This window comes from Apteryx mantelli, chromosome 28 (genome assembly GCF_036417845.1).
Source record: "Apteryx mantelli isolate bAptMan1 chromosome 28, bAptMan1.hap1, whole genome shotgun sequence".
Lineage (NCBI taxonomy): Eukaryota > Metazoa > Chordata > Aves > Apterygiformes > Apterygidae > Apteryx > Apteryx mantelli.
In genome coordinates, this window is record NC_090005.1 from 3128589 (window position 1) to 3151577 (window position 22989).

General features: G+C 64.3%; 1 protein-coding gene across 1 annotated transcript; it reads left to right on the forward strand.

The window, feature by feature from the left end:
* The first annotated feature begins 7946 nt into the window (after nucleotides 1-7946).
* NGFR (nerve growth factor receptor) lies at nucleotides 7947-17453 on the forward strand. Its single transcript, XM_067311934.1, has 6 exons — nucleotides 7947-8062; nucleotides 11493-11634; nucleotides 14695-15054; nucleotides 16031-16274; nucleotides 16883-17043; nucleotides 17131-17453. Exons 1-6 carry the CDS (start codon nucleotides 8003-8005, stop codon nucleotides 17430-17432), a joined length of 1269 nt encoding a protein of 422 aa, XP_067168035.1. The 5' UTR covers nucleotides 7947-8002; the 3' UTR covers nucleotides 17433-17453.
* Nucleotides 17454-22989: the final 5536 nt, after the last annotated feature.

Consider the following 22989-nt stretch of genomic DNA (forward strand, 5'->3'; position numbering starts at 1 on the left):
GGGGCGGGAGCAGGGAGACAGCCAGCGCCGCTCGAGGCCGTAAATTAACCTCAGGGTTTCCTAATGGGACCCTGATTTATCTCCTGCCTCTGTCTGAACTAATTGAGTTCATTGCACTCGGTGATTCATGCCATGGAAATGGGTTCCTGAGAAAATGGGACCTCAAGCGGCTTCAGCAAATCCCTCGGTTTATTAGCCAGGGAGCCGTAATGCTTTTAAACCGAGGAGACTGGCAGAGAGCAGCGCTCAGCCCCCAGCCGATCGCTCGCTGCCAGCGGCCGCAGCTCGGGTTCCAGCCGGGCCTGGAGGTGCCGCACATCCGCTGCCCCGAGGGCGAAACCAGGGGCGTTGGCAGCAGGCGTTTTGCAGCCGCGCTGGGGCCTGGCCGCGGCCGAGCTCGCCACGGGCACCCCAGAGCCGCCCAGCCCGGCCGAGCTGTCACTGCCCCTTCCCACGGCCACGGAGGTGGGGAGAGGCCGGTGCAGGAAAAGTCACACCGAGCTGCTCTTACCACCCTCCGCACATTGCACTGGCACCAAATGCAACATCGGGGGTTAATCCCATGCATCTGCTAGCCGGGATGCTCTGCTCCACCTCGGAGCTACGGCTCCTCGAAGCTCGCGCATCCCGGGGGAGTCTGCAGGCTCATCCCACCCCCACGGCTGCTGGCAGAGCGGGGTTGGGGCCAGGCGGAGGCCTGGAAGCAAACCGCTGGCCACGTGCGAGGAGGTTCAAGCCTCCCGCGGCAGGAGCGAGGCCTCGGGAAGGCACCACCGCCCTGAGGGCTGCGGAGCTTGCGCTAAGATCTCAGGGTGCTGGCGACTGCCAAAACCCAGAGGTCTGCGACGGCCCCCGGGAAGCGGCTCAGCAGCCGCCTTGCTCCTCGCTGGGCTTGGAGAGCGGCTGCGAGCTGGTGCAGCTGGGACGAGAGCTCCTGGTCTATGTGCCATGGAGGTGGCTTCCTGCAGGACGTAGGACGCCCCCGGGGACCCGACGCACCTGCAGGTCGCGGTGCTGGGTGCATCGCCTGCCCGCGCTGCAAGCGGGACCCCAGCGGTCGCAGCCGCTCGCGGGGGGGTTTCGCCGCTCCCCGGTGGCAGCTGCGTTTCCATCTCGCTGTCATGTTATGGCCCTCATTAAAATCTTTCTAGAAGCCAGAATAAAATTGCATTTACCAATTTCCTCCTTGCCCTCGACGTTGTTTACTTGCTCGGAGAATTCCAGCAGGTCTGAAGGGCCTGGCTTCCCCTGCAGAGCCATCGCTGCCCGGCTCAATCAGATTACCGTGATCCAATCCGTCTTCATTTATCGACCTTTATGAAGCTCTCACCTGATTTCCAGAGCACAGGACACTCGCAGCGCACAGCTCCCTTCCTTCCCCTCTGCTCCGACACTGGTCCGCGGCCACCCATCCCCGGCGGAGCCCCAGCCGGCGCAGCCCACCCCGGGGAGGCCGGTCAGCACGGGTGCGTGGGACGCATGGGGCCGGCTGATTTGCACGGGGAACGAAGGCAGCAACTAGTTTACATCATCGTCTCGGCAGCCTGGGAAACGAGCTCCCTTCCGATTCAATCCCAGCTGCTGGGAAGAGGCTGGAGGGAGCAGCGAGTCCCTTCCTCGAGCCGGGGCCCCGCTTGGTGCTGCCCGGCGTGGGATGAGCCACGCGCCCGGCTCCAGAGCAGCAAGGGAGCTCACACAAGCGATGAGTTTGTCAGTCCTGCGCCCGCCGGCCCAGCCTGCCGCAGCGCCCTTCCTCCCGCTGCAAGGAGCCGTAATTCTCCCTGCCTGTTTGTTCCCCAGAGGAATACTAATGAGTCGGGAAGGCGCAGAGAAGCCCCTCTCCCCATTAGGGCTCTTGTGCTCTTCACCTTGATGAGCACTTGGCTGCCAAGCGTTAATCAGAGCATCTCCTCTCCTGCAGGGAGATGGATGGAAATGCATTTCTCCCGACCACACTGCCGCTGGTTAATGCATCCAGCTGAGCCCGGAGAAGGGCCCACCACATCTCTGAGGCTCCAACCTTCAGCACTTTCAAGGGGGTTTATTGAGGATCTTGCGGCTTTTCTGGAAAGCTGAGGCAGGGATAATATCCTGATAGTGCTGAGAAAGCTTGGCTGCAATCAGGGGAATTTTTGCCTGCTAGTGCTCTGAATTAACCCCCAGGGATTGCTCCAGGCTAAACTTGGGGCCAGAGGGAGCAAGGCCGCGGTACGAGAGCGGCCAGCAGTGCTGCGCGTGGGCCCGGGCTGCCTCACCTCCTTCCACCGCTGCATCCCAGCATGGGGCACCAGCTCTGCTCAGCACCGGGGGAAAAGGAAAAGGAAGGAGAGGAGAGCACTTGCCTCCCCTCTTTTATACCAGGTGTGATGACTTCACCACCCAGAGGACCAGCTCCCTTCTTCCACCCACCTTAAAAGCCCTTAAGTGAAGTCAGCTGGGCTCGAACCCCGCTGGGATCCTGCTCCAGGCTTGTCTGAGCATTGTGGGGATGAGGCCACGGAGACTCCTGCATCCTCTGACATGGAAGATTTGGGGAAAAAACAAGAGGTGGGGGGGCTGGCAGGGATGTAAGGGCTTAAACTCCAGGTTGTCCCTCGAATCAGCCTCTTGGGATGTTGGAGGAAAGGTGGAACGAAGCATTTGGGGTCTGGTCAGGGACCAGAGGGGTCCAGCGTGTCCCGGGCGGTGTGTGGAGCTGGAGCAGGGTCGCTTGCTCTGCTGCACATCCCGGCACGGCTCCGCGAGTGGAAACCTCCCCGTATCCCTCCTCTCCTTGCAGCCCCAAGGTGCAAAACGGCCTCCAGGCTGCTCCTGCCCTGCGCCAGGCCGGGGGGGTTCGCGCCTCCGCTTGTTCTTGGATGCACCCGGAAGCGGCTGGGAAGAGGAGCAGGATGCAGCCGGGACGGTTGCAAGTGTAGGGACGGTATCGCACTGCGCCACCCCGGACTTGTTCGCTCTCTCTGCCCCCTTGCCTTAGGTTTTATCCTCCCTGGTATCTGTGTCAGGGAGCCGAATTCAGGCTGTGTAACATCACCGACGGCATCATTACCCCGAGGAGACAAACTCGCTCGCAGTCTTTTTTTTCCCCCCCTAAGTGCTCCAAAATGCTTTGGATTTTAATCACAACCACAGGAGACGGGAGTGCTGCCGATACCCTGCTCTCGCCTTCCAGCGCTGCTGATTGCGCGCTTAAGTGTAAATGGAGAAAAAGCGATTACGGTCACGGTGCCTCTACCGGGTTTGCCCTGTGTCGGCGACAGCGGCGATGCCCCCACGCTGAAGGGCTTTAGCCTCCGGCACAGACAGAGACCGTGGGGGTCCGGAGCCCCTCCGTGCTCTCCCGAGCTGCAGGCATCTATTCCAGGGGCTGCAGTGGTGTAATTGCATCCATACGGAAAAGCCCGTGCTGCTACCTGGCCCCGGCGGCTGGAGAGCAGCAGCGTGCCCTTCCCGGGAGCCCTCGAGCAGGGCTGTCCGGAGAGCTGCAGTTTGGAGCATGAGGTGAAAAACGAGCCTTTCCCGGGCGCTTTTGCGGTCGCGTCGGGGTTTCCTGCTAGCACGTCCGCTAACACAGAGCCGCTTGGTGCGGGGCAGGTGCCAGGAGGGGGGAAGAGGCAAAACGCCCCCGGATCTTGCTTGGGCAACGCGCGCTCTGAAAACCGGCTCAAAAAACCATCCCACAACAAGGGAAACATTGAGGCATTAAAATTAACGCCCACTTTTTTAGGGAACCAAACAGCTGAGAGAGGCAGGGAAAAGCCCCGCGTCCTGCTCCCCGCTGGCTGCCTCGCTCCATCCTTATCGACGCCGCGGAGGGTTTGACATTCATTTCCTGCTAACAGCAGAATTCTTGATCCATCAGCAATAAAACCGAATCAATGGGTTCCCAAAAGCCGGGCTGGTGAGAAGAAAGGCAGCCCTGCCCCTGGCATGTGGAATCAATCAATAGCTTAAACAGAAGAATATTGATAACGCTGCTGCCGTGGACATATTTATGTCCTTTATTATAGGTGTCACCGGGAGTGATTTTTTTTTCTCCCGCTGCCTGGCTCTGAATGGAGTCTCTTATTTTACATTTTGCAAAGTCTCGTTTCTCGGGCAGGGAGACGGAGGGAAATCACGGTCTATTTTTACTGTCTCACTGTCTTACCCTCGCTCCGTCCCGAGAAGGGATTGAGTTTCCTGGACACTGAGGTCTCCGCTCGCAGGAGATTGCCTCGGTCCTGCCTTATATGGAACCAGAGCTTCATTTCAGACATTGCCACGAATACCCCCTGCTGCATTTCAGGGTGATGGATCGCACTGAGAGAACAGTTAAAGAAGGGGAAAAAAAGGAACGAAGGGAGGATGGGCAACCTTAAAGCGGGAGATTAACAAGGGAAAAAGAGGCTGGAGGATTAGAAAGAAACGTTAGGAGAAATTACAGGACTGGATATCAAGGAGTGTAATAAAAACCAGACAGGAACACTTTGATATTAATGGAAATCAGGTTTGGGGGGAGTTGGGGAATGTTGTAGCCTGTCTACGTCAGAGCGATAGGTTTGGGGTGCCGCAGCCTCCGCGTGCTCACGAGCCCGAGAGCCTCCTCCCGCGGTGATTCCGGGCCACCATCCAGCTGCTCCCGGCTAGCCGGGGGCTACAGGAGCGTAACCTCACTCCCTGAAGCAGGATGCCAATAGCTCAGCTGGTTAAACCCCCTAAAAACCCAGGCTCCAAAGCTAGGGAAAGGGGGAGGTTTTAGCAGCAATCCCTCCCCACCTTCCTAAACCCAGGTTTGCCCGGGATGGCAAGATGCCGTGGTGCGCGTGCAAGCCCGGAGCACCGTGCTTCCGCTGCGGTTTTGCCGGGCAAGGTGTGCGGCCGCTCCTAAATCGCGGTTTGAGATGGAGCCGTTCTTCCCAGCGCTCCCCGGCAGCCCCATTCGCGGGAACTAAACGGGTGGTTTTGGAGCCGGCGGAGAGGAGGCGTGCGAACAGCACGCCTGTGCGCCTCACTCCGCCAGTGCCGACCTTGGCCTGGGTCCTTGGAAGCTTTTAAGGGCCTAAATCCCATTGATTTAAATGAGGATCAGGGGGCCAAACACCGCGGGAGCCCTTGGCCGCAGCCCAGCGCTTCCTGCTCTCCCGCGGTGGGCTTGGCTCTCGCCAAGGGTCCCCGGTGGGCCAAGATGGTTCGAATGAAAAGCTTTCATTTCCTATTGGAAAAAGTGAAATTTCTAAAAAAAAAAAAAAAGGAAAAAAAGGAAGACAACTTGTTTGTACGAATTCCTCGCCGCCCTCCAGAGACCGTCTGTGCGGAAAAGCTCTTATGGGCCCTGGCAAGGTGCAATCCCCTCCCTGAAGGCAGCCGCAATAACCCCGTGTTTTGGCAGATTTCCCTCCGCGTTTATCTCCAGCCCGAACTTCCGCCCCGTTTCCCAGAAAGGCGCATTGCCCTGCGCAGCCGCCGCGAGCCGGGCGCGGAGCCGCCTGCGGCACGGGATCGCGCCTCCCGCCTCGCCGGACGCCCCGGCCCCTTTCCCAGGGGCGCGAGGCTTTCGCGCGCCGCCGCGCTCTGCCCTTCGGCCGCGCTCGGAGCCCCGGCTGCGAACGGCCCGCGCCGCGCGATGAGCTTGTCTCGATATGTATTATTTATTCATCGTTATTTATAACTTACTATTACCGCCTTGCCGTCTTTGTCGGGAAAGTAATTACCTGCGCTTTTTAGTAAAATCGATAAAAAGTTTGCAGGCGGGAGCTAGCGGGGAGTGTTTAACTGCAGCTATTTCTGGGGGCTCTGGGGGGTCCTGGCGGGGCGGCGGGGGGGAAATCGCACCCGGATTCGCTCGGAGACCTCCGGCCTTCACCAGCATCCCGGGAAAACCCAGCCAAGCCTAATGATGGAGAGAGCGAGCAAGCGCCTTGCTCCAAGGATGCTCTGTCCTCAAGCGAGACTTAAGGGGAGATTTCGCCAAGCTGTAACTGGGCTTTTGCTAATTAAATTTCACTAATTAAGCCTGGCAGGTTATGGGGGGGGGAGGCACCTGCGAGCGTGGCTGTCCCTGTCTCGCCAGGTGGCTCTTGCTGGCGACGTTTCCTCCCTGCTGAACGGCCTCTGCCATCCTCACCGGCTTGGCGGCTCTTGGGTTCGCTCCTCCCGTTCATAACTGCGCGAGATGCAGGATGCAACGGGACGGAGGTGCCAGCGCGGGTCTGGCCCTGCTCAGTGCTGCCGCCGCGTCAGTCCGGAGCGAGCCATGTCCAAAGGACGCTCCGCCAGCAAATAAACCCTTCAAGCCTCTGGTTTTAATTCAGAGAGGCGACGGCAGACTTTTAAGAGAACCTCTGTCATTGCGCGGAGCCAGGAAAGGGCTGCAAGCTCTTTGGGGCAGCAAAACGCGCGAGGGGAATTTAATGAAAAGCGCTATCAAGTCCGTGCACCAAAGGAGCCGAGGAGTGTTACGACGGGAGCAGAAGTTTCCACTTACCTCCGCTGGCTGTCGGCCCGGCCTCGCTGCAGATGCAGCCCATGTGAGCGGGCATCTCTGGCCACCCGGCTCTGCTTTACGTCGCTGTTCCGGGGTTTTTCCCGGGGTGACTCCCGCGGTGGCATCAGGCCATCACGCGACGCCTGCGCGCAGGACGGCAGAGGGCCCGGGAGAGCCGCCGGCTGCGGATGCGCCTTGGGCAAGGGGACGGGAGCGGAGCAGAGGCAAAACACTCGGGGATGTCATGCAAACCCGGAGCCAAGCCCAGGCCACGCGGTACCTCCAAGGAGGGACTCGGAGGTGGCCTGCCCCCACCACGGGGCTGCCAGGCACCCACTACACCCCCAGCAGGTTAAGTGTATTTAAAGGAAAGGCTCCGAGAGCGGACAGGAGGTGGGAGAGCAAAGGATTCTGCTCCATCCCTGCCCCAGCCACTGGAGCCATCTCAGAGCATCTTCTGCACGTTGGGGGCTGGCGAACGTTGTGGGGGACAACAGCACCCAACACTCTTCGCTGGCCCATTTGCAAACCAATCTCCACTATCAAAGCGACAGTAAAACCCACTAATTTTTCAGGGAGCCCCACAAAGAGCACTTCTGGCCCTGCCACGCTGTGCTGAGCCTCCCCCGTGGGCTGGGAAGTGTCGCCGAGCCCGGGGAAAGGCCGTGACGTTCCAGCCCTCTCCCCCCACTCGGGCAGTTTAACCCATTGCCGCAGGGTCAGGGCGAGGCAGGGCAGAGTCGTCTTTAACGAACTGGAAAGGCAGGGGCAGAGGAGAGCAGCAGGCGGCGAGCGGGAAGCTTTTTAGGAAGCGGAGGAAGTCGATGCCATTTCGTTAGTGCCGAGGGTGGGTTTAGGAACGGCCGCGTCGGCGCACCCCACGCTAGGTGCTGCACAGACCGTGGCCCTGGCAGCGCAGCACCGACCTGCCGCGGGCCGGGAGCATGCGGCGACATTGCCCCGTTCCCGGCAGAACTCCCGTCCCGGCATGGGGGGGTTTCCAAACCAGGCACCTGCAGGACTGCTGTCCCCGACCGGAGGAGGCCTGGTCACCCCATCCCGGCCTCCTTCCTCCCATCCGCCCGGAGCATCTCGGTGGGTTGTGATATGATTAACAACTCAGGAAGACGGCGACGGCTGGCGGGATGGAGCTGGAGGCGCTGGACAGCCGCGGGGCCGGAGAGGCGGCCGTGGGGCCGGCGGGCTGGCGGAGCGGGGCGTGCGGGACCGGCCGGGCGGCTCGCAGCCGGCGAGGCCACCGCGGGCAGGTGCGACGCGGGCACCGCGCGGCCCCCGAAAGCGCGTGGCGGGGGGCTGCCGGGGTCGGGAGGAGGCTGCTGGCTGCCGGCTCGCCGTGATGCTCCGGGGGCGGAGAGGAGGAGGAGGAGGAGGAGGAGGAGGAGGAAGAGGAGGAGGAGGGACTTGCAGGGCTTTTTTCGCCGCTGCCGAGCGGCGGGCGGGCAGAGGGAGGCAGCCCGGCCGCGGCACCCGCTGCTCGGGGGGGGGATGTGAGGCGGCGCCGCCGCCCCGGGGACCATGGCCGGGCTCCTGCCGCCGCTGCTGCCGCTGCTGCCGCTGCTGCTGCTGCTGCCGGCGGTGAGTGCGGGGCCCGGGGGCGCCCGCGGCGGCGGGGGGCGGAGGGAGCCGGGACGGAGCATCCCGGGGGGAGCTGGGCGGGGGGGCAGAGGGGTCCCAGACACACGGGCTGGAGGGTCCCGGAGGCACCGGGCTGGCACAGAAGGTCCCGGGGCGGCAGGATGGAGAGCGCTGAGGACGGGGGCGCGGAGGGTCCCGGTGCCCACGGAGGCAGGTGGTGATGTGGGATGGGGCACAGAGGGCTTGTGAACCCCCCCGATCCCTGGGCTCACTCACCCCTTTTCCACTGGGAGGGCTGATACTAGGCGCAGTGAAGGGGGGCAGAAAGCAGCCCCCACCCTGGTGCCCCCCATCTCCCACCCTCTGGTGTCTCCAAAGCTCCCCCAGAGCTGCCCTGCCCTGCCCGGCTCCAAGCTCGCTGCCCGGGGCGGAGGGACCAGCCCTGCTGCCCCCCGTGAGCCCCCAGCAAGGGGGGGGGGCAGCTTCAACGCGTGCCGGAGCCGAAACTTCAGGGCACGGGGATGGGGAGAAGCCGGGAGCAGGGCAGACGGGGGGGCACGCACGGGGACGTACAGCCCCACCTGGGGCAGAAACAGGGCTCGTGGCGCGGGGGGGTTGGTGGGGGTCCCAGGGGTTTCCTTAGGCAGCAGGACGCCTTTCGGACGGGGTGTTAAACCTGGTGCTTCAGCCGCTCTCGCGCAGAGCGCCGGGTGGAGAGCGCCGTTTCTTGCGCTGCTCCGGAGGGTCTCCGTCCCCTCTGATGCCGGCGGCGGTCGCAGAGGGGAGCCGGGCTGGCCGTGCTCGCCCTGTCCCCGCGGCCGCTCGTGGACGTGGCGCGGTGGCAGACGGAAAGGCAGGAACCGTGTGGGGGAACCGATTCACATGATTTGGCCCTGGGGAATAACGCGCCGGGGGCGGCCTGCTCCGAGGAGCCAGGCGCAGGCGTCTCCCGCGACCACCTCCCCGCGTCCAGGCCAAGCGCCGCCTCGGCTGGCCAAGGGAGGACGGCAGCAGCTTGTCACCAGGGCTGGCATTTAGGGCTGGATTTGACCCCTACACTTAGACCTGCCAAGCCCATCCAGCTCCGGGAGGAGAGCTGCCAGGCTCTTCCTGGTGGCCGGGACAGGGAGGGGAGAGAGCCCGGCTGCTGCTCCGATCCTCCCCGGGGCCAGGATCCAGATGTGCGGCCACCGCTGCGGCCAGCGGCGTGACGCCCGGCCCCGGTGCCGCCCGGCTCCCGTGCCACCCCCGCGCCCGCGGCAGCCCTTTTCTTCGCCCTCTACCTGTGCCGCTGGGACGGTAGCACAGGCATCGCCGGCAAGAGGCAGAGCCCGCCCGGAGCTGCCGTGCCGAGGCTTGGCCGTACGTGCTCGGACGTGGCGTCCTCCGCTGCCCGAAATGTGGGGCTTGCTCGGAGCCAGGGGCTCGGCCTTTTCGAGACAGGCTGCTTGGCCAAGAGGCGCAGCGCCCGCCCGTCAGGCTCGCGGGCTGTGCGGATCCAGGCTTGCAGCTGGGCCCGTCTCCAGCTGCGCCGGCGCGTCCGGCCCCCGCTTCAGTGCAAAGCGATTTTCCGTGCCAGGGTTTTGGAGATAACGGGGCCTCGCGCGCTCCGGGGACCTTCCTCCAAGGCCATCTGCTCACCGGCACGGTCTGCCACAACAGCAAAATGCACCGACGGGACTCCGAAAGCAATTAAAAGCTCACGAAGGTGTTGCGCTCACCCTCGGCGCGTTTTCCACCCCCCCCCTTTTCGGTCCAGCTGTCAAAATGCTTTATGGCGTTAATACCTAGGGCTTTGTCAACAGGAGTTGTGTTAATAACATGCACATTTCAGCGGTCTAACGCAGACCATGTGCCCCCCTCGTAAGCGCGTTAATCTTTATGGGGGTTTCAGCGCTGGAGACGCGGAGCTGAAAGGGAAACGCGGGCGGAGAGGGGAGGGAGCTGCAGCACCTGGGGCTGGAAGTTGCATTTTCCACGCCGTTTAGCAGCGCGGAGGGGGGGGACCTGGCCGGGGGCAGAGGCGGCAGCGGTCGCTCCGGCGTTCCCGGGCGGATGTACGCAGGGCATCGGGCAGCGGGAGGCTGTCCCTCGGCGGGGGACGGCCCGGGGGAGCCGGCTGAGCTGCACAGGGGGGTTGGGGCCGCGTGTGGAGGAGGCATCGCGGCCAGGTCCCGCGCCAGCGGCCGGCACGGAGCGGCGTGGGAGACCTGGCCCCGCCGGCCCCAGCTGCGCTGGCCCGCTCCTTCCCAGCGCTATTTATAGCAAGGCGCCTTTGGTAGCTCCCCCATCCCAGCTGTTGCTCCCCCCCCCCCCGGCGTGGGCCAGCTGCCAGGACCCCCCCACGCCGCTGCAGCCGCTGCCCCTCCAGCAGGGCGAGTTGGGGGCAAAAACCTGCCCCAGCAGCCGGGGGGGGGGGGGGGGAACGACTCGCAACCCGGGGCAGAAGCAGCGCCGGGGCAAGCGCCAGCCAGGAGGTGCCGCAGGCAGCAGGCAAGCCCCGGCCGAGCTGGATTTGTCCTGCGGGAGAGGCATCTGGCTGTGCAGAGCAAGGCCGTTTCCCGGCTGTTGTTTGGGGGTGCCGGGGGCCCCCCCCCGTGCCGAGCGGGTGCAGGTGGGGCCCAGCAGCGCGGGCAGCTGCCAGCCCCGGGCTGGCGAAGCGGCGCTGGCGCCCAGCGCCCAGGCTTTCAAGCGCAGGGTAATTGGAGCACTTTGTCATTCAGATGCCTATAATTGGCGCTCCATTGTCTCCGCTGGGCCGGATGGTGCGCGGAGCCGCGTCCATAACCGGAGCCGCGTCCATAACCGGAGCCGCATCCATAACCGGAGCTGGGCGAGGAGATAGCGGCGACGCGGGGAGGGGGCATCTCCTCCCGGCACCCGGCAGGCAGCAGCTTGTGCTTCCTCCTGCCAGGACGGCTTCGCTCGATGTCCCCAGCACCTCCTGCCTTCTGCACAAACGCAGCCCGAGGGAGCGAAAAAAGAGCCCTGGCAAAACTCAGGCTCTCGCCAGCCCCGCTTCCTTGGACGGGAGGCTTCCTGCGCCCCAGCCAAGAGCCGTTTTGGGGACTGGCCAGTCCGTGAACGCACCCGGAGCTGCAAAGTGCATGTGCTGAGCTGTCCTGGCTGCACTGCTGGCGGGGGGTTTATTGCTTCCATATGAGACAGCGGGCTGCTTTAAAAGCAAATCCGCTCACTTCCACTAGGCAATAATGTCGCTGAGGGTCTCTGGGATCTGTTCAAAGTCATTTCCATTGTGAGGGCTCTTATTTCAGGTCCTAACGTGCAGTAAAATCACTGCGCGGAGCCAGGACCCAGCTTTCCGAATCCTCCGCGGCAGCTGGCAAGACTCAGCCCCTGCCCGGATGGGCTGCGCTTCTCCGCCTGTCCGCTAACGCCAGTCGCCTCCGGGCTCTGCTTCCTCCTGCAGGGACCCACCTGGGCCTCCAAGGACAACTGTTTCACCAAGATGTACACGGCGAGCGGGGAGTGCTGCAAAGCCTGCAACCTGGGCGAGGGCGTCGTGCAGCCCTGCGGCGTGAACCAGACCGTCTGCGAGCCCTGCCTGGACAGTGAGTACAGCAGCACGCGCGCCCCTCCGCCAAGCCCGGCGTACGTGGGGGCTCCGGGGAGCGCGAGCATCAGCGCACTCTTGGGTTTCCCCACGTGCGTCCGCTTCTCTTTCCTGGAAGCGCTGCGTGGGCGGAATCCGCTGATTTTTGCCATTTGTCTCGTTGACGGACCAGAAAGGCCCCGGCACACGTCAGCTCCACCGTGCACGTGGCCTTCCCAGGCCCGAGCATCCCCAGGCGTCAGGGCTGCTTCCAGCACTTCCCAAAGCCGGGGACATCTGCCCAGCAACCCTCTTCTGCCCTTCCAGTGCGCGGTCCCTTCTCCAAAGGCTCCTGGCTGCTGGTCGAGCTTTGCCTCCGACACCTCCCCCTCCCCTCCCCGCGCTGGTCCCCGATCCGGCCATGGGATCATCTCCCCATGAGCCACCTGTAGTGTTTTTTTTCCAAGCCAGTAAAGGCTGCAGTGCCGGCGCCAGGCACGTTGCCTACGTCGGATGCTCCATAAACGTGAGAGCTGTGCGCTGGAGACCCGGGTAAATGCCTACAGATGAAATGCTTACAGAAAGCAAGGGCAGCGCCGGCGCGGAGCGGGAGCCGGAGCAGCGTGTCAGGGCAGCGCTAAAAATACCGCTGCCTTCCTGCAAAATCGATGCGCGCGGCACTTTTACCCTCCGAGCGACAGGCAGCAGCGGCTCGGGGGACCGAGCGCCCGCGCGCCTGGCTGTAACCTTGGGGCTGCCGGATGAGCCAGCTCGGGCCGGTGCCGCATCCCAGCGGGAGCATCCCACTGCGCGGGAGGGTTGCTCACCCCTTCCCGACAGTGCTCCGGCCTGCCCGGTTCCCACCTCCCCCATGCGCACTTCCAGGCGGGAGATGGCTCACCTCCCCGAGCCCTTTCTGGGAAGTCGGAGGCTGGAAGGGAGTTTCCAGCCCCGCAGCAGGACGTGGGCTGGGAGAGCCGGACCATGACCTGGGTGCAGCATTAGGAAGCCGGCAGCGCGGGGCCAGGGGTGCGCGCGACTCGGGTGGGTGCGAACGCCGCGGTGCCGGGCTGCGTCCTGGCTCACCCGGCTCTCGTTCCCGCGGTGGGATTAGGACTTGCCGCCGGCTCGGTGGGGTCGGGGAGCTTGGGAGCAGCATGCGGGACCCCCTCGCTTACCCGACTGCCGGGGAGCAGGGTGCAGCCCTGGGGCAGGCTCCTGCCCTCGCTGCCGGGCGTGAAACGCCGCCGGGGAAGAGCAGGGCACGGCCCGGCTCCCCGCCTCCGCCCCGGGGCTTTCGCCTTGGATTTCCTCCCGCTTCGCTGGCCAAATTTCTCTGCAAAAATTTGCTATGAACAAGGCACCACCCCGCCTGGAGGCCCCTGGTCCCTGCGCTCACCCAAAGGCCACTTGCTTTTTTTTATTTTTATTATTATTTTCCTCCTGTGCTGCCCCGATTTGCTGCCTCGTGATTTATTTATGCAGCTCCCCAGCCCCCATCGCCGCGGGGGGGGGGGGGGGACCGGGGGGGGGGCCCGTCTGAATCTCGGCTGTAATTGCTCAGCTCAGATACCTTTTGCTGCCCCTGAAAATGTGCCCACTCAGCCATATGCCTTTCCCGGCCACTTCCCCGCGCTAATGGCGCCCATCAATAATTCAGAAGAATGTAAGACTCGGCCCAGGTTAATGGGCGCTGTGCGCGCCGGCGGCCGGCCGGGGGCTGCTCTGCCCCGCTCGGCCGGATGGGTGCGGGGTCGGGGCGAGCGTCGGGTGCGGCGGGTTGGTCCGGTCTCCGGGACGGCGGTTACGAGCCCCCGGAGAGGAGCAGGACCCACAGACGTGGGCATGGGGCGGGTGGAGGGGGGGGGAGCGGGTCCGGGGCGGAAATGTCACGGCTGTCGCTGCATCCGCCACCATGGGATCCACCAGGGCTGTGGGAACGGTTTGCGGGGATGACACCGTCCCTGATGGACCGTGGCGTTTGGGAGCCGCCTCTTCCCAAGCCGGTGGCGTCTCGGTGGGGGCTTGGCCACCTCGGCATGCCGGGGGCGCAGGGACAAGCCGTCCCCGCGCAGCACCAGGGCTCAGGACCCTTCAGCCCCAGCACCGCTTCCCAAACGAGCAGCCGAGCGGGGGGACGGCGCTTGATGCCCCCGGCTGCCGCTCGCGCCCGGTGCTTTGGGCGAGGGTAGTCGGGGCGTTTTGGCAGCGGGGGACTCCAGCCGAGGCAGTGGTTGTGCCCTCTAGGACAGGAGCCGAACGCGTCTTCCTGGGCTGGAAATAACTTCAAACACCTCCGGGCCGTGCCAGGAGGGGCGGCTCGACGGGCTTCGGCAGGAGGATTGATTTACACGGCAGCATCAATCCTGCCGGGTGCCGCGAAACCGGAGCCCGAGCAGCCCCGGGGTCAGAGGAGAGTCAGCAATTAGTGTTGTAACCTCCTGTTTACATCCCAGCCCGCCCCCCCGGCCGGTATATTGGGAAACAGATGCCGCTGCGCGGAGCGGCTCCGGGGCCGCAGCAAAGGGAGCCGAAGTCCCGGGGGAGCAGCTGCCGGGATGCTGGGATGCAGCGATGGGCCGCACGTGGGGCAGGAGCGGAGACGGTGCCGAGCTGGCAAGCTCCCACGGGCAGCGACCATCCCCTTCACGCGAGGCACCGACTGCTCCCACCCGGCTGCTTAGGGGCAATTCCGCCCGGGATCAGCGCGGCCGGGGCAGCGGCGAGGTCTGCGCAGGCAACGGGGGTCCAGAGGCGCTAACTTAGCAGCCGGATCCCCCGTTAGCATGGGGAATTGCTGCGCTACAGGAAGGGATTTGCTGTTAATGGGAAGGGACGGTGCAGGCAGAGATCCTTGCGGATGGAGGAGGCTCCGCAGGGCTGTGGGGTGCATCACTCCCCCTGGAGCAGGGATAAATGGTGGCGTGAGGGATGGTCACGGAGCTGGATGAGCTCCTGCCTGTGTCCCACCCTGCCATGGCTTGGGGCCCCTGGGCTCCGCGTCGGGGTGCAAAGCAGGACGGGGGCCGAGCGGCGGGGACGGGAGCCTCCCACTCACCCCGTCCTCTGCCCCCTCCAGGCGTGACCTACTCGGACACGGTGAGCGCCACGGAGCCGTGCAAGCCCTGCACGCAGTGCGTGGGGCTGCAGAGCATGTCGGCGCCCTGCGTGGAGTCGGACGACGCCGTGTGCCGCTGCGCCTACGGCTACTACCAGGACGAGGCGAGCGGCGGCTGCCGGGAGTGCCGGGTCTGCGAGGTGGGCTTCGGCCTCATGTTCCCCTGCAGGGACGCGCAGGACACCGTCTGCGAGGAGTGCCCCGAGGGCACCTTCTCCGACGAGGCCAACTTCGTGGACCCCTGCCTGCCCTGCACCATCTGCGAGGAGAACGAGGTGCTGGTCCGGGAGTGCACGGCCACCTCCGACGCCGAGTGCAGAGGTAACGCGGCCCCCGCCCGGCCTCATCCTGCGGGGGTCCCCAGCGCCGCCGCCGGAGGAACGGGACGGCGGGGAGGTTGCCCCACGGAGGGCTTCGAAGCAGGAGGCAGCGCCTCGACCCAAACTCCCGGGGAGCCCAGGCGTCCTGGCTGCCGCCCCTCTTAAATCGCTGCAGCGCACAGGGCTGCGGGAGCTGGGAAAAGGAGGCAGGAGTCATCTCCACCTTTTCCACGCTCCGTCCGTCCATCCCAGGGATGCGGCGAGGCTCGGCCATCCCCCATGCTCTTGCCGTGACATTAAGCCGAGGGAATTAATGACGCTGGGGAGACGGGGCGGTTGCTAACGAGCCCCGGGGAGGGCTGGCGGGGCCGGCGCTGGGGACCCCCTGTCCCTCCTTGGCAGCGGCGGCAACGCGGTTCCCTGCTCCAAGCGCAGCCACGGAGAAAAGGGCTTTGTGCCGGCTGCCAGGGATTCGCAACAGCGAGAGGGAGCCGGGGCAGCTCCCTTCTGGCTGATCCCTTGGAAGGGTCGAATAAATGGAGGCACAAGTCAAGGAGCACAGGGCGCGCTTTGTTCGCCGGCCGGCGCGCTCCGGGCGGCAGCGGAAAGGGCGACGGGGCCCGGAGAGCCGCCGGCCTCCCTGCGGCGGTTTGCTTTCCGCGCCGGGTGAACGGCTGCAGCGGGGCGGCCTCGGGCACGGCGGAGGCGGTGCCGGTCCCGAAGCTGGAGCAAAATGTGGCTCAGCGCCCGTTGCAGCCCCCGGCACCGCGCCGGGCGGCCGCCAGCTCTCGGGTGCAAAATCGGAGGGTCGCGGCTGCAGTACGGGTGCGTCCAGGCGTTGCACCGGGGGCTTATCCCCGGCTGGGGAGGGAGCAGGTGCCAAGGGGAGCAAATTCGGGCTGCACCCCGCTCCCGTCCCTCGCCGCTGGCCCGGGGGGTACACGGATAACTATTTCTTTTCCCCTCCGGCCGGCCAGATCTCCACCCTCGCTGGACGACGCAGACGCCGTCGCTGGTGGGCTCCGACAGCCCCGAGCCCATCACCAGGGACCCGTCCGGCACCGAGCTGGTGCCCAGCACTGCGGCGGACGCCGTCACCACTGTCATGGGCAGCTCGCAGCCCGTCGTGAGCCGCGGCACCGCCGACAACCTCATCCCCGTCTACTGCTCCATCCTGGCGGCCGTGGTGGTGGGGCTCGTGGCCTACATCGCCTTCAAAAGGTAAAGGCCCACGGCCGAGGCGGGGGGCAGGATGCATCCCCCTTGCAAACGCCCCTGGGCTGGAAGGCAGCCGGTTCCCGCGGGCGGCAGCTCCCCGGCATGCTGCAGCAGCCGGCTCAACACGTGCCGCTGGGATGAGCCCCCGGCGCTTGTCCCCGCACGCTCGGCGCCATGTGCGCGCCGTCCCCCCTCCCCGGTCGCGCAGCTGCACACACTTTAGCTGCGAGCCGGGTGGCAACGTGGGCGCGTGCACCGAGCTGAACCCGCGGCTGCGCCTTCCCCCGGGCTCCGCTGCGCACGTGGGGACGCACGTGCTCCTGGCGTGCGCCGGATGGGCACATGCACGCTGGCTCGTGCTGCATTTTTCATGCACATGTGCATCAGGGCGTCCTGCCGCCCCCCCTGCACCCTTGCAAACCGCTGCTGACGGGGCGCAGGAGCTGCAAAATCGGAGGTGCTGGTGCAAACCGATGCAGGCGGGCGGGCGAGCTGGATCCCGAGCTTGCGGGAGAAACACTTCTCGCGGGGGAAAAAGCGGAAGGGAGCCCCTGCTCGCGAGCGCCGGGGCCGCGCTCACCTCTCCGCCGCCGTCCCCCCCCCCGGCGCAGGTGGAACAGCTGCAAGCAGAACAAGCAGGGCGCCAACAACCGCCCCGTGAACCAGACGCCGTCGCCGGAGGGCGAGAAGCTGCACAGCGACAGCGGCATCTCCGTCGACAGCCAGAGCCTGCACGACCAGCAGCCGCCGGGCCAGGGCACGCAGGCGCCAGGTAGGGGCGAGCGCGGGGCGGCGGGCGGGTGGGCAGGGGGGGCAACCGCAGGGCTCCCTGACCCGCCGCGCTCCCCCCCCCCCGCAGCACCCAAGGGCGACGGGAGCCTCTACGCCAGCCTGCCGCCGGGCAAGCAGGAGGAGGTGGAGAAGCTGCTGAGCAGCTCGGCCGAGGAGACCTGGCGGCGGCTGGCGGCCGAGCTGGGCTACAAGGAGGAGCACGCGGAGGCCTTCACGCGGGACGAGGCGCCCGCCCGCGCCCTCCTGGCCGACTGGGCCTCCAGGGAGACGGCCACCGTGGAGGCCCTGCTGGCCGCCCTGCGCAAGATCCAGCGCGGCGACATCGCCGAGAGCCTGCACAGCGACTCCACGGCCACGTCGCCCGTGTGAGCGGCGCCCGGCCGGGGGGGGGGGGCGAAGGCGTCTCTCCCGGCCCCCAGCGCACCCCCGGCTCGGCCCACGCTCCGGATCCGAAGCCTTTCCGCCGCTGGAGCGGCAGCCCCGCGAGGGGCCGACGGACGAGCGCAGGAGCGAGCGCCCGCTCGCGGGTCTCTCCTTGCCCGGCTCCTTCTCCCTCCGTGCGGCTCCGCTTCTCCCCTCCTTCCTCGACCCCCACCACTTATTTTCCGCATCCCTTCCTGTGCCCTGAAATCCAGCTGTTCCTCCCCAAATTGCAAGCAGAGGAGGAGGAGGAGGGGTCTGGCATGCGCGCTGAGAACTGGCGGTGTTGTGACACAGCTGGGATGCGGGGAGGGGGGTGCTGTGCCCGGGGCCACGCAGGTCGGGCTGGGGGAGAGGACGCCGTTTCCAGCAGCCCAACCGATACTGTGAAACTTGGGGCATGGAAGGGAGCGAACAGGTCCCCCAGGGAAAGGGGCTCGTTCCCGCCGTGCCGGGGCTCAGCCGGCTGTGCCGGGGGAGCCGAGGCAAAGTGGAAAGGGCTGAAAAAGCGCCTGTCCACAGAGGGGCCGCGGCTCAGGGCCTCGCTCGTCCCTGCCCCTTCGCAGGGGCGCCAGCGGCTTCGCACTGCCGGGAGCAAAGCTGCCCCGATCGCCTGGGCCCCGGCTTTGCTGCGGTTGGGGAAAATAAAAGGGCTTAGAAAGTCCGACTGCATGGACAGATCAGCCAAAAGCAGAGCTGGGGCAGGCAGCATGCGGGTTGCGTTGCCCCGTTTCTGGAGGGCTGCGCACTGCCTTCTCCCCCTTCCCGGGAGACCCCCGTGGCGAGCCAGGCTGGTGCCACGCCGGAGATGCCGCCAGCTCGGGGACAACGGCATGGGCAGTGCCTGGTGCTTCGCATCCGCCGGAGGATGCTGCTGCCAGTGATGCCACGGAGCCCGGCAGCTGCCATCCCACCGCTACAGACACCTTCACCCCCATAGCAAGGGCTGCTTTTCCTAACATTGAGGACAAGCTCCCGCCGCGGGGTCCCAAGGGATATCCCCAGGGCTGCCGGCAGCCATGGCAGCTCCGGAGGGAAACCGCAGCTTTTTGCGGGGAAAAGACTGCAAGCAAAGTCATGCACAGCGCCGGTGCCCACGGGGAGCTCAGGTGCCTGAGCCACACTGGGGTTTGGGTGCGCGACCGAGGACCGGTTCCTCCGCCGACCAGACTGCCGTTGGCCTCGTTGACTAAACGAGGAAGGCGGCCTTCCTCCCCCAGCCTCACCCCGTTATGGAGCTAAACAAGGACTGTAAATAATACCGGGTCGTTTGACTAATTGCTAAGTGTCTAAGCGTGCCGGGGCTTTGGTGCGAATGAGCAGCCGGCCCCGGGGCCGCGATGGAGGCCCCGCCGCGGACGCTGCCTTCACACCCCTCTCCCGACGTCCGCTTGCTCACGCCTCCCATGTGCAAGGGGAGTGGTGATTTTGCAGCCCCTGTCTTTGCTCGAACTTCGTTTCTGGCCTTAAAGGCTCAATACGGAGCCCAGAGAACCGTACGTGCACACACGCCAAAAACCATCACTTCTGGACTGAGGAACTGGGGGAAAAGCAAGGGATTTGGGTGCTGTGTGTGGAGCTGCAAGACTTTCGAAGGGAGAGCTCGGTATTCACGGGGGCTCGGAGCCGACCCCCTTTCTGAAGTCGGCCGGAGCTGAGTGCCTGAGCCCTTTGAAAGCCTTTGGGAATTGCACTCCCCATGGTTTGGGAGATGCTGAAATACAGGCTGAACGTAGATCTCCAGATGGGGATACCAAACGCCTCCTATCTTCACGCAAATTAATCTGCCCAGCAAGAAGGTCCCTTCGCAGGAACAACCCCCGAGATGCTTTGGCCACCGGCCACACGTGCAAAACCTCTCGGTTGGAAAATTTGGCCCAGATATGGCTCCACTTCCCACCCCTGAATCCCGACTCTCTCCTGTTGCTGAAGCCCACGGAAGACGACTCTGGATTTGCAATGCCATTTGCAGCGGGCGAGGAGCGCTGCAAGGCCACTGCGTGCATGGACAGACACTTCGGGAAGAGTTTCAGCACTGGTTATCGGGACTTCATGATGTTGCTTCCACCGGTACCTTTTCTCATGGAGAGACTCTGGTACGACTCAAGCTGGGGTCGAATAATGTGTGCCCAACTCAGCCCGGCCCACATTTACCTTGCCGGACCCAAATCGCTTTTCTTCGGGACAGTTTTGCCATGGTCTCAGGTCCCAGTTGCCATAGTGGAGGCTCCTCTCCTCGCCCTTTCTCCAGCCTCCCGGCTGCCAAAGCCAAGGCAAACCCAGCATCCAAAGAGAAGCCGTGGGATGCTGCAAATCCCTGGCTGAAAACAGGAAAAAACAAAAAACAAAAAAAAAAACACCCCAAGGAGGGGAAAAAAATAAGCCAAAGTTAATGCTCGTCGGTACGTTTTGTGTCCTTTTATAACGTTTCTGTTGTACAAAGAAGACGCGTTTCTCCGGTTGTCACCCCCGGTCCCTCTGTAACGCAAACGCCCATTTATTAGCGAGCCTCGCGGGGGGGTAACGAAGGAGTTGGGGGCTTTTGCGGGGCTGGGGGCGAGCAGCATGAGGCGGGGAGGGCGCGCGGGTACCTGTCCTTGTGTAGCGCGCGGATGCGAATAAAGAGCATCGCGCCTCCGCCGCTGGGTCGCTCCGCTCCTCCGTGCCTCGGTTTCCCCGCGGGCAGCGGAGCGGAGGTCACTGACGCCACGTGTCTGGCAAAGATCTTCTCCCTCCCTCGTAAAAAACGGAGCCTTGCGCCTCCGTGCTAGGAAAGATGGCCTTAAAGGGCGTTTTTTCCCCTCGTTTCGCTCCCATGTTTTACCTTATAAACGGCAGGAATGCAGAGTCCGATCTTATCTGGCGGAGGATTTCTTGGGAGCGACGAGTGCGCGTGCCGGAGACTCGGCCCTCGGCCCGACCCGCGGGAGCTTGACGCAGCTTACGTTAACTCGATGCAGCAGCTGGTGCCACGGGGCCGCGGTGCCGGGCAGCGCCCTAGGCGACCCGGTGGCAGTGGGGGTGCGAGTGTGCGCAGGGGTGCGCGTGTCCCCGGGTGCGGGGGGACAGGCCGGCCTGGGACTTCCCGGGGGCAACACCGGAGCCGCTTCGCACCGGATCGCGTGGGGGTTGCACGCAGAGGTATTTACACACTGCCCTTTTTAAGGGCCTGTAATAGGATGCTCAAACATAGCTGGTTTTATTCTTGGCTTGGCCTGGAATCGGAATCGGTTTTATTCTTGGCTTGGCCGAGCCGGAAACATAACAAGGACCAGGACTATATACACATAAAAGCATTCCCCCTCCTTTTTTTTTTTTTTCAGGCTCCCACCCAACACTGCAAATAAACAGGGGGAACTAATTGCAATCAGTGCATTAGGTTTTAATCTGCTTCCTCTTAATCCCCATCTTCCCATGGGAACAAGGCTGGAGCAGAGGAGAGGAGCTGCAAGCAGGAGCCAAAAGGCTTTTAGCTGCAGGGAAGGAGCCGGAGGGGAGAGCGTGGCCTGTCCCGGCCGCGCAGGGAAGGGGCTGCGCACGGTGGTCTCCACATGCGGGATCAGCTGCGTTAGCTGGTCCTTGGGGAGGAGCCTGATTTATGGGTAGTGCAGGAGGACGAATACTAGCAATAAGATCTGGAAAAGGAACCTGATGTTTGCATGGGCTGGGGAAAAAGGCCCTGGAAAACTTCCTTTTCCATCTTTATAGGTCCCCGAGGAGCGGGAGATCAGCCCCTCGCTTAATCTCGCATCTGCTGCGATGGGGCGGGAGGGGAGGGGGACGGCCAAGCACCCGGCATGGCCACCCGCTCCGACCGGGATCGCCTCCGGCATTGCCCCACTGGTTAACACCCCCCAGCTGCAGTCCGAGCCACTGCTCTGCCCGTGTCCAAAAAGTCAAGTTCAAAACTCATCGGTCACCCCCAAAAGAGAAGAAAAAAGGTGTTAAAACCCCACTGTGCCCCGAGACGCTTTGGTTTGTCTCCCAGCTCCCGAGGCGCTGGCAGCACCTGGCAAGGTTTTCCCCATGGCCGCCCTTTCGCCGAGGGCGAGGAGGAGCGGAGGAAGCTGAGCTTCCGGAAGAGCCGGCAGGGCTTTGCAAGGGAAACGACAGCTCGCGGCTCTCAGCTGCGGCCAACAGACGCTAATCTCACCTATATTTCTTCCCCGTGCATCCGTCCGCCTCCGCAAACGAGCCGAGCAAGCGGTCTTGCAGGTCTTTCCCAGAGCTTTAGTCCAGCTCCGGGGGTGAAATCCAGCAGTGCTGGTTAGAGTCCCCTTTGTCCCTGTATTTTTGGGCACTCGGTTCCCTGACCCCCCCCCCCCAAGCCTGACCCATGGACACCCCCCGCCAGCACCGGCTCCTCGGGGCGAGCGGTCGGTTCCCCCTCCTCACACCCGCGGGAGAAATCTGGCTGCCACATGCCGGCGCGAGCCGCATTCCCGGCTAATGGGAAGCAGGTCGGGCAGGGAGCCGGGGGCGCCGGCCGGCCGCTGAGCATGGCTCCATCCCACGGGGCGGCCTCAGGGCCCTGGGAGCGCGGGGTCCCTCCGAGGACAGACACGCTGGAATAGCAGCCTGCTTTAGACGCTCTCCGTGTCCCTGTCAGCCAGCCACAGGCTGGGGGAGCGGGTTGCACCTCCGCATCCCAGGGACCTTGCGTGAGCAGTGGCCACCCTGCTCAAAGCCACCCCTGATTTAATGCATCCAGCCATCCCATTTCTCCCTCGCTCACCTGGGAAGGAGGAACAGCACCTCTGCTGGGAGCCAGCACCATCCACTCCAGGATGCAGCCAGCTGGGAAAGCAGAGGGCACACACATGCTTCCAACACAGGAAAACCAGGATCACAGCACTCCATGGGGAGAGCAATGGTGCTTTGCCTCCTCCAGCAGCTGGAGGTGGTGCTGGGGCTCTTTTAATGGCTATGGCCTTGCTGGAGGGAGTGGGGAGAGGCTAAGCAGCCCCAGGTGCACGCATTTTTGGGGTGCTAGCAAGGGAGACAGTGTGACACCTGGTACAGCAGCTAGGCAAGGCGCTGGCCTCCCTTAGCCTTTCCTGCCACTGCTATTGAACCATCGCAGCAAGACCCCGGGCAAAGGGGCTGCCCAAAATCGGCTGAGGAAACCCAGGACGAACCTGGGGAAAGGAGAGAATGGAGCCGCGCAGGGAGCCCCAAACCCACCCTGCGCCCTGGTGAGCATCAAGGATGGCCCAGGACAAACCACCGCTGCTGCTCTGGTTTCCATTATATCACTTCCAAATGCAAATTGCTGCCAGCTGGTGACCGCCCCGGCACGGGCGCGCGGTACCTGATCGCAGGCTCCCACGCCCCTTTGCAAATAGTGGCTTTGTCCGAGGCTAAAAAGAAACCACCTGGGTTTTAAGCAGGGTTTTTGCTCCAGCAAAGTAGAGGGGAAACTGCCATCTCGGCGCGAAAGGGCAGCGGGAAAGGGAGCGACCAGTTTCCTCTGGCGGAGGGAATTACAGCAGCTCCTTGAAAGCCT